Source organism: Neolamprologus multifasciatus, chromosome 4 (assembly GCF_963576455.1).
Source record: "Neolamprologus multifasciatus chromosome 4, fNeoMul1.2, whole genome shotgun sequence".
In the NCBI taxonomy this organism is placed as follows: domain Eukaryota; kingdom Metazoa; phylum Chordata; class Actinopteri; order Cichliformes; family Cichlidae; genus Neolamprologus; species Neolamprologus multifasciatus.
This window is the reverse complement of record NC_140442.1, coordinates 29,618,046-29,631,715: the sequence shown is the minus strand read 5'-3', so window position 1 is coordinate 29,631,715 and position 13,670 is coordinate 29,618,046. Positions and strand designations below refer to the sequence as shown.

Sequence of the window (13,670 nt, the reverse complement as noted above, 5' to 3'; positions counted from 1 at the left end):
TGATCTGAGGCCAAGAAGAACAAGCAGAAGCCATAAGAAGGTCATGATTAACCTGCAGTAGTGTTTCTGTTTCTGACGAACTCTGACTGCAAATCTTCAAATTAGTTGGATTTAAGAAAAAACAGAACCTGTAAAAACCATTTCAGACTTAAAAGAACAATAAATATAAAGAGTAGAAAAGTTGAAGCTGGAAACTTGAAATACTAAAAAGAAAACCTGAGACGCTGTTGGTCAGTCACGTGAACCTGCAGGTGCCACCGTGCTATTACAGAACATTAATGTTTTTATTTATTCAGTCAATTAAGAGCAAGGAGGGACGTTTTCCACCAACACACACAAACACACACAAACACACACAAACACACACAGAGTTGTCAAACTGCAATTACGTCCTGTTGCATCCATTCAAATCCATGTTTCTCATTATAAACTGGTTCCAGCACGTTCTTGGTAATTAGCAGAGTCACCCTGCTGCTGCATAACCAAACGACCGGAGCCGAGAAATTATAAAATGGAGGCACAAAGGAGCAAAAGTGAGAAGAAGACGAGGAACCAGAAGCTGACGGACGGCAAAAGAAGAGAGATGGCTCAGAGAAGAATCAGGGGAGGCAACCTCATGATGGGTGAGAAGAGCTCAGCCAATACAAAGCTTCACAGTGCTCTACACATCATTTACTTGCTTAAAAATGTAAAGAAATGAAAAACATTAAACCTGAGATTCTACCCATAAGAGGATTTTAGCTTAATTAAGTTAGAACCAATATGACCAGTTTGCTCACCAGCTCACAATCAAAGTTTTGGTCTTTAGCAACCAAATCTCTTGCACAAATATTCATTTAAATGTGATCGATTTGGAAGAAACAAATGACCATACATCAGAGATGTAGTATATATATGATATGAAAAATTATTCCTTCAATCATTCATCTTAGAAAAATAATTTACAAAGATGTGAAATAACCTGCATTTATTTTTTGTTTATTTATGATTCACTGCACCAGATTTAATAATATTATGAGTATAAAGCCACGGCTTTGCTCAAATTCTATTATTGTTGGTTTGGCAGCCCTTAAGAGGACAGCGCTAATAATAATGATAAATGAAAACTTTTATTTTAAACTTTTACAGCTATTTGTATGAGACCTTTTATAGAACAGGTTCAAATGTAGCTGAATACGGAGCCCCGCAGGGGACATGGGAGAAAAAAAATTAAGACGGACTTTTGCGAGATCTCGCAAAACTAACTCGGAATCTCGCAAAAGTTGAATTCCAACAATGGCGGCAGCTACTTAGTTGTAATATTCCTCTTTCTGGGTCACAAAATACACTTTTAAGATATTTTGAGGCGTGAATGTAGTTGTGTAAACATCAGATACCTGCTTGGTTTACAAGACATCACATATTTGCAAAAGTGCTCCGACGTTTTCGGAGATCCGACACCCACTAGCTCGAAGCTAACGGGAGGTCGAGACCTACTACAGCTGGGAGGAACACCGCTTTCCCGGCACATCGTGCCTCGACCTCCCGGTCAGCTTCGAGCTGGCGGTCTCCGAAGAATGCGGCTAAAACTTTTAGCCGCATTCTTCGGCTCTAAAAGTCCGTCTTAATTTTTTTTTTTTCCCATGTCCCCTGCGGGGCTCCGTAGCTGAAAGACTGCTTGAGGAGTGTACTTATTAAAGGGAAAAAGCCAAAAGGACACCAAACTGTGGCCCTGCAGCTGCTTCCTCCAACTCTGCCTCCGCTCATCTTTTCATGCTTCACAGTGTTGTGTGTGGTGGCGATGTGCAGAGCCGTCCCCATCAACGACCTCATCTATCGAGCCTCTCAACAGTCTGACAAACTGCACACGCTCAGCACGATGCTCACCCAGGAGCTGGTGTGTACCTGTGTGTGTGTCTGTGTGTGTTTGTGTTTGCACTGTAAATAAAATGTCACAGTCTCCCTAAACATAAACTAAATCCTGTTTAAACCCGATGCTTCCTTATTAGCTCGACATGCAGTGCAGTGGGTCTGCTTGAAGCTGCCTCGTTAGCAGTTTTCTAAGTTACAACATTTGGTTAAACTCTTGAAAAAGCAGCAGCCTTTGTGTTGAATTAAAGCCTGCCAAGCAGTTGTTCGTTATACGATAAGTTAAGATAACCTTTATTAGTCCCACACTTGGGAAATTTGTTTTGTTACAGCAGAAAGTATGTATGGTCGGAAGGGTAAGATGGCTCTGGCAAAAGGTCGGCAGCCTTAACCCCGTTTCCTTCATGGGTCGACCTTCGGGATCAATAAAGTTTTATTGAATTGAGCTGAAAAGTGGATAGTGCAAAGTGATATAGAAAAATTAGAAAAACACTGGAATAAGATAAGAATAAGATACTGTACACAACTGTACACAATAGAATAGAATAAAATAGAATACAAATGCTATTTACAATTGAGTATAATACAACAATGCCAGAAAAGAGTATTGCACTTGTGTTATTGCTATCACTGATCAATAAAGGTCAGCATGCTAAAGCCTGAACAATCTGTCTGATCTGTCCCATTCATTTAAACAGCAGGGCTCTGAAGTATTCCCTATAGACAGGGTTCACGCGTGCCACACCTCCTCTCTGCAGACCCCCACTGACAAGGAACAAGCACTTCAAGTATCAGTAAGTCATTTTACTTCATCTTGTTTTTTGCAGCCTTGCCTACTCTCTGTCACACTGTTGCTATGTCATATCTCTGATATCTTCAATATCTCTGCATCTCTGCTCACACAAGACACAATTTATTCAAGAGCCCCTTCAAACAGTAGTTTAAAAGCCAACGAGAACAAAGGTGTCTTCATCTCACTGAGACATATGTGCACACCAAATCTCCTTCACCTTATTGTTTTGATTTCTCCTCTAGGAGTCAGATCTGTTGTCCCTGGCTCGCTCCCTCCTGCAGGCTTGGTCGGACCCTCTTGTAGTCCTGTCCTCCTCTACTAACATCCTCCCGTACTCAGCCCAAAGCACCTTATCCAAAACTATCCAGAAGATGCAGGAGCACTCCAAAGACCTCAAGGATGGCCTGGACATACTATCTAGCAAGGCGTGTGGGCTGCAAACAATAATTTCTGAATATACATTTATTTGAACCAAGAATATTTTTTAAAAAAGTCAAATGAAAATAATTTTCTGGACTCTGTTTGTGTCCAGATGGGTCCAGCTGCTCAGACCATCACTTCACTTCCATTCATAGAAACCAATGAGATCGGCCAGGACAAGATTACCAAACTGCTGTCCTGCTTTCGCCGGGACTCTCACAAGATCGACAGCTTCTTGAAAGTCCTGCGCTGCCGGGCAGCAAACATGCAACCCCAGATGTGCTGAAGAGTGGCTGTCCAGCCTGAATCTGTGAAAAGATCGTTCTTACAGCTTCTATTGCTTATCAAATAGAGAAGTGCTCATGATAGAAATTTGCTGTCTTAGATATTATCTGGTTTGCTAATTAGTAACCTTTTTAGGAGGAATTATAAGACACGCACACAGGAAACTATCCATGGTTTGACTCTTTTAGCACAGTGAGTAAAACAGTGATCTTACTTTGCATTGAGCTAATTCTGTGTGTAAAATCTGTGACTCCTCCTTGTCTTTTCCTTCTGTTGCAGCAGAATCCACTGAAAGCTAATCTACTAAAGCTGAAATCTAAGGCTTCAATGAAGAATTATGTTTTCTTCCTAACTAGTGCTTAGTTGATGAGAAACTGCAGCATTTGACTTGAGTCGTGTCTTTTAAAAAGCTTTGTGAATTCAGTGACTTTTAAGTAAACTAACTAAAATCGGTATTTCAATTAAAAAAAAAAAAATCTTGCACGGTGAAATTCTGTTATTTATGTTTGTTTGTTTTTTCATGGGAAATGCAACACCTGTGGAAAAATTAGGAATACACTCAAATTTCTTGGTGACCATAGACTGTATATAAAAGACAGACCTCACAGACGTTTCACAGTGGTGTTACCTACAGAATTGTTGATTCACATTTTAAAGCGTCAATTTGATAGTACGGTGGCAGGGTGGTTAGCACTGTTGCTGCACAGCAAGAAGGTCCTGAGTTCAATTCCACCATCAGGTCTTTCTGTGTGGAGTTTGCATGTTCTCCCCGTGTTTGCGTGGGTTCCCTCTGGGTACTCCGGCTTCCTCCCACCGTCCAAAGACATGCAGCTTGTGGGGATAGGTTCATTGGATAATCCAAATTGCCACTAGGTGTGAATGTGAGCGCGAATGGTTGTCTGTCCCTGTGTGTTGGCCCTGCCACAGACTCTCGCCCTATGACAGCTGGGATAGGCTCCAGCACCCCCCGCGACCCTGAAAGTATAAGCGGAAGCGAATGGATGGATGAATTTGACAGTATTTATGTAGAGCAGTATTCGAGCCAGAAACAACCATAAGGTGTTGTGCTAAGGTCATCAGCTGAAGCTAGGTGCTATAGGTGTATAGACTGTCTAAAAACAAAGATAGCTGCTAAATAACAGGCTAATAAAACCCTAGGATTTTGCTGACAATACTCAAGCACAAACTACAATATTTACACAAAGCCAGACGGACTAAGAAGCTAGCAAATAAGTTTAAATCAACTTGACCTGACTCACAATGATGATGATAACAGTTGCAATATATATAGATATATACATATATATATAGATATATAGATATATATATAGATATATACATATATATATAGATATATAGATATATATATAGATATATACATATATATATAGATATATACATATATATAATTCCCACCAATGTAATTGAGCATTGCGTGGCACATCCAACATACTGTTTTACTTTAGTCCATGACACGCTTACCTTCAGGGTCATACGTCACATGAAAACCAAAATAGTTCCAAACGCCAGATCTGAATGAGGGTGGGGGAGGTTCAATTTGCCATGTTGCAACGAGCTTAGCTTCTGTCTGCTAGCTTGCCCTGCGCTCAGTGAATCTGTGTTCGACTACTCCGCCTAGCCTGCACTGTCGAGCGCAGATCCACTGAGTGCTCAACACAGACAGCATCGTCAGAAGGAAAGTTGATAAAATAAATTAAAAATTTTGTATTGTTCGATACATATGCGTACCGAACCGAAAGCACTGTATCGAACGGTTCAATATCGATATGAGTATTGTTGCACCCCTAATATATATATATATATATATATATATATATATATATATATATATATATATGTACACTTCCGCATTATAAGGCACATTAAGCGAAACAAAACAGTCAGATAAGTCAAACTTTACTTAACTCATTCTTCTTGCTTCTTCTACTTCCGTACCATTAATTGTTTCATGCTGAATTCTCTGGCTGCTGCTCTATTCCCATGTTCTGCTCATGAAACATGGGAATAGTTTCATGAGCAACTATTTAGTTTGAAACTAAAGATCAAACTAAAGGGTTTGATCTTTAGTTTCATTTTATAAACTGGACTTATTTTTCTACAAAGGTTTGAACTTTGAGAGTATTTAAACAAGAGAGAAAAGTGTGAAAATGTAATAATACTTATTATTATTATGATACTCTAATGCAATTTTCTCCTCTTTTCTCTCCCACCATGGTGGGGACCATTGGCCCAGGGCCGCCCATACGGGCGCTCCGGCCCTGTCGGTGGGTTTAATCGAGCCCACACTGAGCAGCGCGCTGTTCAGAGCAGCAGAGCGCTCCATCAGCCTGGTAAGCCGATACCTATCTGCCACGTTCATTCCTTCTCGGCGGATCCACTGCTTTGCTTCGGACATGAAGAACAAACATAACCAACAGGTGAAGACATCGGCTTCCAACCGATTCGACATGTCCAGCTTTGAGGTGTCACTCCAGCAACTCAACGATCTGTTGACGGACGAAAGCGGCTTCTACAGCTGGCCAACAAAACACTTCCACGAGGTCTACCCGAGGATATACGTCGGCAATGCGTGAGTCATTGTTGTCATGTATAAAGCGCTTTTTATAGACAATACAAATCCTTAATTATGACCACGTGTTTGTAAAAAGCCCGTATCATTCTGAAAATATGCGCATACGTGCAGGATGCACTATGAAACTTACAGAAAAATATGGAGAATATGAATGAAGTTATTATTGTTATTAGATTATACCCATATGACGAGGAAAGGTCAGCATGCAGAGAGGATTCACTGAGTAATGAAAGATGTAAACACATCATTGCATCTGTTTGCTTTGCACGCTTCACTCATGCGCTGTAGAAAGATCTCGACGCTCCAGAGAATGAATACTTTAGCTTGAGCTTACTAAAAGGACTTATTGCTATTAACCAGCACCGTCATATATGTGACATATTTAGATTTGTTAAAAATCCATTTTTTTCTCTTGTCTGAGTGTGAAATAAAATAAAAGCATGCAGGAAACCAACCAGCATACCATAGCCTGTTTAATTTTTGAAGAGGTGGAGGGGAGAGGGAAAAATGGTAGGAGTGGAGGAGTTTATAAATAGCTCATGTTCTTAACCTGCAGAGCATCCACAGAGGCATGCTCTACTTTGACTGATTTCTGCATGGTCACCATTGATGGCACACTGAACTGTGTTGAATTAATCTTTTTGAAATGATAAACTATACCTCAGACATCCAGGATCCAGGATGTCTGAAGTCATGTTTTATTCGTAGCCTATAGCATGTTTGAACAACAGACGTTGACCCAAACTTAGAGACGGACACATTTATTTTCCAGTACTCCAAAAAGTACAGTTTGAAAATACATGAAAAGCTAAGAGGTGTCTGTTATAGTACTGTGGAAAATCAAAATCACAAAATGTGTTTCAGAATTTATAATTGATGAGCTGATTCATCACATAAGTCAGTGCTTTCCCCTAAAGCTTATAAAGCCCCTCTATAAGTTAAACGTATCGGCAATTGAAATACAAATAGAGGGCTGTTGAGGAAAGTGAAATACAGGCCAACGTAGAGGGATTGGTTTAAATTTATTTCAGTTAAATGTTATTAATATAGTACCAGTCATCTCATTGGGCTTTATATTATAGAGAGTGAAGAATCTGTATTACTAGCATGTGGCAACAGTGGGGAGGAAGAAAGACAAGACAGACATAAAAAAGGAAATAGGACAAAACACTAAGTTCATTTGCCATGGGGAGGAGCTTGCCTAGTTAAGCATGCACTACAAGGATGAGTACAAGATGCCAAAGACACCCAGAAAACATGGTTAAAACTCTCATCTCCCTGGTGACAGCTGGTTGAAGTACGACCGCACGTTTACATTGTTTCTGCACAGAGAAGATGGTTAAATGCCATTAATCGGTTAAATGTGTGCGCATTTTTTAAAACAGAAACTAACCCAGTTGGTAGATGGTTGTAAACAGATGGCCACACAATGTCTTTTGCACTTACTCAGATTCTTATAAGTGGAACATTTAGATGTGCATAAGCTACTTATGCACAAGCAGAACTTCTCTGTACATATCGTACACAACGTTAGCACGTTAAACCCAGGGATGCAACCAGGTGATTATGAAAATGGTTAGCTCAATAAAACAATGACACAATGTTTGTATTTTACTTCTCTTTTTTCCAATAATAATGTTTGTTTTAACTGTAATACACAATTATATAGCAGAAACCTGTTCTTGAACACAATCTTTGTCCTGCTAGAAAGTCTAAGGAGGACATTCAAATGAGGTTCAAATGGTGATATCTATGGCATCAGCTGAACTTTTATTTTTGACTCATTTTTCAAATAGGAATGTTCCAAAGTACTTTTACTTTACCCCGATGATGTTAACAAGTTTGTCTCAAAATGTAGACTTCAGATGTTTAGCTGAAATCTTTCATTGTATATTACATGTGTGGAGTTTGAAAGAAGTAAGTCTGTAGCAGATGTGACCTCCAAGACGTTAAAGAAGCTTTCAGTTGATGTCGGGTAGTTTTTGGAGCTTGATCCATGGTAGAAACAATCTTTGAAAAGATAGAAAAGAGTGATTATACAAATAACACGAAGCATGTTCATGAAGTTTTAGAGGCTCTGATTCAGTGGAATCAGACATTTGTTTAACTTTCATAATCTCTGTGATAGCTAGCCTAAGTGTTAGCTTACTATAGTGCTGCTAACACATGACACTACATGGCATCTTCTTATCTCACGCTCACAAACACTCTTTCCCCCCAATAAACATAACCAATTCTAAAAGGTAGTCACAATGTTTATTAGATGACAGATAATCATGTTTTTTTAATCATATAATATAATTGATAATTAAAAAGTGCTGGAATTCTAATGAGTTAATGCACATGTTAAAGTTTGAGGTAAACATCATTTGAATTCCTTCACAGCTCTTTAATGTAAGCTGTATGCAGTGAGGAATATTCTAGATTTGAAAGAAAATAAATTTTACATGGCTGACTCTAAAAGCTTCACAGCAGCACTTTTGTTTTTTAGACCAGTGAGTCATAGCAAGACCTCTCTAGTATATGTGAAGGACAGAGCAGAAGCCCTCTCAACAAATGTCCTCACAAACATAGGCTTGGATAGATAAGGGAAACATATCTGCACATAACACGCACCCACGCATCCTTCTTCCTCAGCTGCTGTGTTTATGCTTTCATGTATCTGTCCTGATTCCACTGAGCTGGCGTTCAGTTTGAGCACCAGTCTGCAGTCTGCTCTATTTTTAGCTCTTTACATCTCTGAGGCAGGAGGTGCTAAGTGAGGCAGCCTTCCCAGAAGTTCACAGTGAAAAGAAGCACATCTCTCTGAGGCACAGCAGTGCATTTATATGATGGGGAAAGGAAACATGAGGCAGAAACATGAGTGACACTACACTTCCTTCTTTAGCTTGCAGTCTTGTGTTCTCCAGAAGAATCTGTTAAAACTGAAGAAACACCATCAGCAACAGCTCAGGTTCATTAACCTGTAATTGCTAGTGAGCATAGACTGTATATAAAAGATGAATACAGTCACCATGATATCAACCACTGGTTAGGGATGAAGGTGCTAAAAGCAAGGGGTGGATCTGACTATTATAACTACTGATATAATCCTTGTTTGACCTTAAATCATCAATGGAGTTCATGAATGTTCTAGAGATTTACAGCCCATAGTTACCTGATTCAGAAAAACATTTATTACCTTTATTAATCACATTTATTAACATTTATTAATCACTTTAAGCATATTTGCACTGCACAAGACACTAAATAATGTGGATTGCACAACACTGGACATTATATTCCTCATTTCCAGTTAATACTTGTACAGCTGCTGTTATTGTGTATATATATATTTATATTTCTTCATACATTCTTATATATTTCTATACTGTGTATTGTGTATTTTGTTGTACAGTTATTTTATTTTCAACTTTAATTTATATATTTTATCTTATTCTTTCCCAGTTAAATTTACCCTTCATTCTAATTTGTGTTGTACAGTTATCTCATTTTTAACTTAATTCTTATATTTTATTTTATTTTATTCCTTCCTAGTTAAATTTACCCTTTTTAATTTTCATATTTATTTCCTATCTTATTCATAGCCTTTTCTTTTTTTCTTTAGGTCACGAGCAGTTGTCTAAGCATTTCACTGCATATCGTACTGTGTATGACTGTGTATGTGACAAATAAAATTTGAATTTGAATACCTTGTTGCAGAACGAATAATGAATGAACAACATGAATTATGTTTTGTGTTGTAAAAGCAAGAAATGCACAGGTGTTGTTAATGTTGGCTTATTTCCATTAAGTCACACTTAGCCAGCGGGCTTCCATAATATATGGTTTAAAACAAATCACAGTTTGTCTGGAGCCATGTTTCCATATTTAGTTTCTCAGTTTTGAAATTATTTCATTTGATAGTCTGGTGTCTGCTGGCCTCTGCTGGACACTCCCAGCACTCCTCCTCACAGCCAGACTGCACTGATTTCAGTGCATGAATTAACTGCATGTGAAAAAATTGTCAGTAGATAATTGCCAATGTTTATAATGAACTCAATAATGGTGCCATTCAAAGCAACCTAGCTGCCAGTTTTAGCCATGAATGGGTATTTTGTTTACTCTTCGTGCTTGCTGCCGATAAAGTTTGAGAGAATAGGAACCAAATGCGGATAAATGAAAGCCAAGGACGTAGTTCTGTGCAGCAAACATATCTAACAGTGCAAAGACAGGAAGCAAGACAGATACTGGCAGCACATCAGTAAGCAAGGGAGGCGGGTTTGTTCTTTTAGTCATAATTACTGTTTTATTCTACTTTCAAATTCAATTTTAATTCTCTAGTATCGTGTCGCAGCAACAGTAATCTGCAGAAAGGACCTACAGTATCAGAGAGAAAGCTCCAACAATCAGATGATCCCATAAGATCAAGCATTTAGCAGCGGTGGGGAGGAAGAACTCATTTTTAACAGGAAGAGGCCAAGAACGAGGACAGTCGTCTGGTGTTTCTGGTTGGGAGTTGAGAGGAAAGAGATGACTACAAGAAGATCATAAACAAACTGAGGTTACACAAAATTTTAGGACATGCATTGTTTGCGATTGTGGCGAGTCCAAAGCCACGCAGCGTAGAAATTTCACAAAAACCTTTTGCAGTAGTCCAAGCACTGAGTCAGAGGGGTCAGACTGTGTTTAGTGTGTTGTCACGTTGATATTTAGTACAACCTGTAAGGGCCCCTTCATATTACATATTTGCTTCTGTTCTTTTCTTGATGCAGATTTGTGGCGACGAATGTGATGCGCCTGAAGCGCCTGGGCATCACCCACATCCTGAACACTGCAGAGGGGAACTCCTTCATGCACGTCAACACCAGTGCTGAGTTTTATGCTGGCACAGGCATCATCTACCACGGCATACCGGCCAGCGACACAGACCACTTTGATATCAGCGTTTACTTTGAAGAGGCGGCCGATTTTATCGAGAAGGCTCTGGCATACAAAAACAAAAAAGGTCAGAATAGAGGAGCACACAGATGTATGTGAAGTATTTGAAAAAATACAGTCATATCACGCTAACTGCAAGGAGTTCTCGCCAGTCAAGACGCTGGCTAGAACTAAAAAGGTTGTAAAAGGAGTGGCAAGTTTCATAAGTTTCATACTTTGAGGCCAACACGTATTAGATTAGAATTAGATTTGTCAGGTGATAACTTTGCACAGGTTTGATCAAACTGTAACACCTGCATCTCTTTTCCTCTGTAGGGAAAGTGTACGTCCATTGCAGGGAGGGCTACAGCCGCTCGCCTACCTTAGTTATCGCCTACCTGATGCTGCAACAGAACATGGACGTCCACACTGCTCTGGCCATGATCCGACAGAAAAGAGAGATCGGACCCAACGACGGCTTCCTTCGGCAGCTCTGTCGGCTAAACCAGAGGCTGTCCGCTGAGGGGAAGCTCTGGAACAAATGAGGCAGGCAGGAAAACATGCTTATGCTTAATCGCACACCCGTCCTTTCACTTGTTCTACAGCCTGAACGAGCCACAAATATGTGAGGGAGTGCCTGCTAAACATGGAATTTAATGTGTAAATTCGGGTACACTGAATTCCCAGCATGTTTACAGGGTCTCGTGTCTGTGAATATTACGTTCATCTGAGCTCACCTCGTATTTTTCAGATCCAGTCTGTGTAGCGTAAATGTTTTCCTGTTGCTCACTGTTTCAGAGAACATTTTAAGATTACGAAGTAAATGTTAATATACATTTATATATGTTGGAAGTGGTGAAAATTTAGATAGCATAGTGCTGTGTGATACTGTCACCGCCTTTTCTCATTGAAGCTTCCATACTCTTCCGCCCTCGTGGGGTCGAGCGCTTAGTGTTGGCTTCTCTCCTGAAAACACTGCCAAATGTCTCAGTGCCAGCCGCTGCCGAAGGGGACTTCAAGTGGATACTGTGATTTTTAAAATCAAATCAATGATTTTATTGCACTAGTATAATAGCTATTTTTCAACTTCTAATACTCTGACATTTATGTACAATATCGATGTTTAGTATATGCTTTAGGTAAGTGCACATATTCTGACCTCACATCTGATAGCCTGCCTCAAAAGTATTTTTCAGTCTAAACATCATTCTACAGTTATTGTGCTTTATAGAGAAATGTTAAAATGTTTTACATTGCCAAATTGTTACCTTTTTATTAAAGAGAAACTAATGTACTTTAATATTATTGGACCTGCTAAAAAGAACAAATTATTTATGAGAGTTGGATGAAAAGGTTGAGGGCAAAACACAAACCTACAGCTGCCAGTTAGCTTAGCACAAAGGAAAATGCTACGCTGTAGCACAGTAGCTAATATGAATATCAGAAGAATTATAGTTGGACATTTTGGTATATTTTTGTAGAAATTTAAACAAACAAGGAAAAGCATGTTAAATATTGAGCTTTACAGTTTTGTGTGTAGCGTTATGCAAAGGTAGGCTCCTTTGTTTTGTTTTTTCTTTTTCTTATTTTTTAAGCTATGCTAGCCACCTGCTAAAAGTAGCTTTGTAGTATACAAACACGTGGTATCAGAGAACTTCTAATACAGAGCTCAACAGTAACATACTCCCTTTTTTTTAATGGTTTAGGTTCCATTTTTACCACTGATGTTTCAGAAAAACCTTAAATATAAACTTTTGGGTCATGAATCCAGCTAACAGGCTGCAAGATGAATCATGACCATGAAGAGATTTGATTTTTAATCCCACTACAAATACCAGATACCACAGCAAATTATCCTTTTCATTATCCCAGTGCTGTATAATAGTTATGAGTAGCTAAGAATATCCTTTTGAGCTTCTCCTGTGCGTGTGCGTGTAGTGGATTATAGCTTAAATAATGATATGATACAGTGCTTCATTTGTTGCTGCAATCACTGTTCTCACAGTTTCTGAGAAAACCCCCCACAAATCTAAAATTTGAGGGTATCCATAAATCACATTTTTCAAAATAAAAGGGATAGAGATAAGCGGTACTGTTCAATTTGTTGTTCCTTTAGCCATTGAACTCCTTTTGCTTGCAGTCATTGAGGACCATCTTGCAAGTGCCCTCTGTTGTAGTGATGTTCGATTCGTGAACGAATCGTTCAATACTCGAGAATCACTTTACTGACTCGTGAATCATGATTCACAAGCCCAACTGACACACTGACTCATCCCTGTTGCTGTTAGCAAACTAATTTCATTAGTAGAAATATATCTAGCTTATAATTAAAACTGTGGGGGGGGGGGGGGGGGGGGGGGGACAACAGCCAGTTTCTTAACAAAAGCCTTTCTGCTCTGAACTGGAAGAAAAAACCCTGAGTAGAAGCTCACATCAAGAAAATAGCTCCTCGGTTCACAGTAGCATCGCTCTGCTAACATGCTAACAGCACATTTGAGCTACTCACCCCCTCCCTTCCTGTGCTGAATCGTAAGCGAATCACTCAGGACTCGCTCACCCCCTCCCTCCTGGCTCACAGCTTCTTCTTTTTTTTGGTTGGCAACCAATGTTAAGGCGCATTACCGCCCCCTGGCTCACAGCTCAGTGGACATTTAGATGAGAAAATATATATTTGACACATTTAAGGAAAATACTAATAAAATACAAATAAACAAAATAAATGTTTATTAAGCAATTTTGATAGGAAATTGCTTAATTTTAGAAATGTTTTTGCTCTTTTTTGCTCTATAAAATATTTTTTTTGTTGTTGTTTTTTTTTTAGAATCATTCATC

General features: G+C 39.1%; 2 protein-coding genes across 4 annotated transcripts; both read left to right on the top strand.

Moving 5' to 3' along the window:
• Positions 1-225: 225 nt before the first annotated feature.
• LOC146520782 (prolactin-2) lies at positions 226-3,853 on the top strand. 3 transcript variants are annotated; one of them, XM_085157748.1, is made up of 5 exons: positions 228-623; positions 1,764-1,876; positions 2,550-2,642; positions 2,884-3,066; positions 3,174-3,853. In XM_085157748.1, exons 1-5 carry the CDS (start codon positions 512-514, stop codon positions 3,345-3,347), a joined length of 675 nt encoding a protein of 224 aa, XP_085013874.1. In that variant the 5' UTR covers positions 228-511; the 3' UTR covers positions 3,348-3,853. The 3 variants fall into 3 exon arrangements, with proteins under 3 accessions (XP_085013871.1, XP_085013874.1, XP_085013873.1); XM_085157747.1 differs by having other exon boundaries at positions 232-623; positions 2,547-2,642; XM_085157745.1 differs by having other exon boundaries at positions 226-623; positions 2,884-3,209.
• A 1,798-nt stretch (positions 3,854-5,651) lies between these two features.
• LOC146520781 (dual specificity protein phosphatase 3-like) lies at positions 5,652-13,184 on the top strand. Its single transcript, XM_085157404.1, has 3 exons — positions 5,652-5,936; positions 10,694-10,926; positions 11,175-13,184. Exons 1-3 carry the CDS (start codon positions 5,761-5,763, stop codon positions 11,381-11,383), a joined length of 618 nt encoding a protein of 205 aa, XP_085013530.1. The 5' UTR covers positions 5,652-5,760; the 3' UTR covers positions 11,384-13,184.
• The last annotated feature ends 486 nt before the right edge of the window (positions 13,185-13,670 follow it).

Coding starts and splice junctions, on each gene's coding strand:
- LOC146520781 (XM_085157404.1), top strand. CDS start 5,761: ATGAAGAACAAACATAACCAACAGGTGAAGACATCGGCTTCCAACCGA. Junction 5,937..10,693: donor AGGATATACGTCGGCAATGC/GTGAGTCATTGT, acceptor TTCTTGATGCAG/ATTTGTGGCGACGAATGTGA. Junction 10,927..11,174: donor GGCATACAAAAACAAAAAAG/GTCAGAATAGAG, acceptor TTTCCTCTGTAG/GGAAAGTGTACGTCCATTGC.
- LOC146520782 (XM_085157747.1), top strand. CDS start 512: ATGGAGGCACAAAGGAGCAAAAGTGAGAAGAAGACGAGGAACCAGAAG. Junction 2,643..2,883: donor AACAAGCACTTCAAGTATCA/GTAAGTCATTTT, acceptor TTTCTCCTCTAG/GAGTCAGATCTGTTGTCCCT. Junction 3,067..3,173: donor TGGACATACTATCTAGCAAG/GCGTGTGGGCTG, acceptor GTTTGTGTCCAG/ATGGGTCCAGCTGCTCAGAC.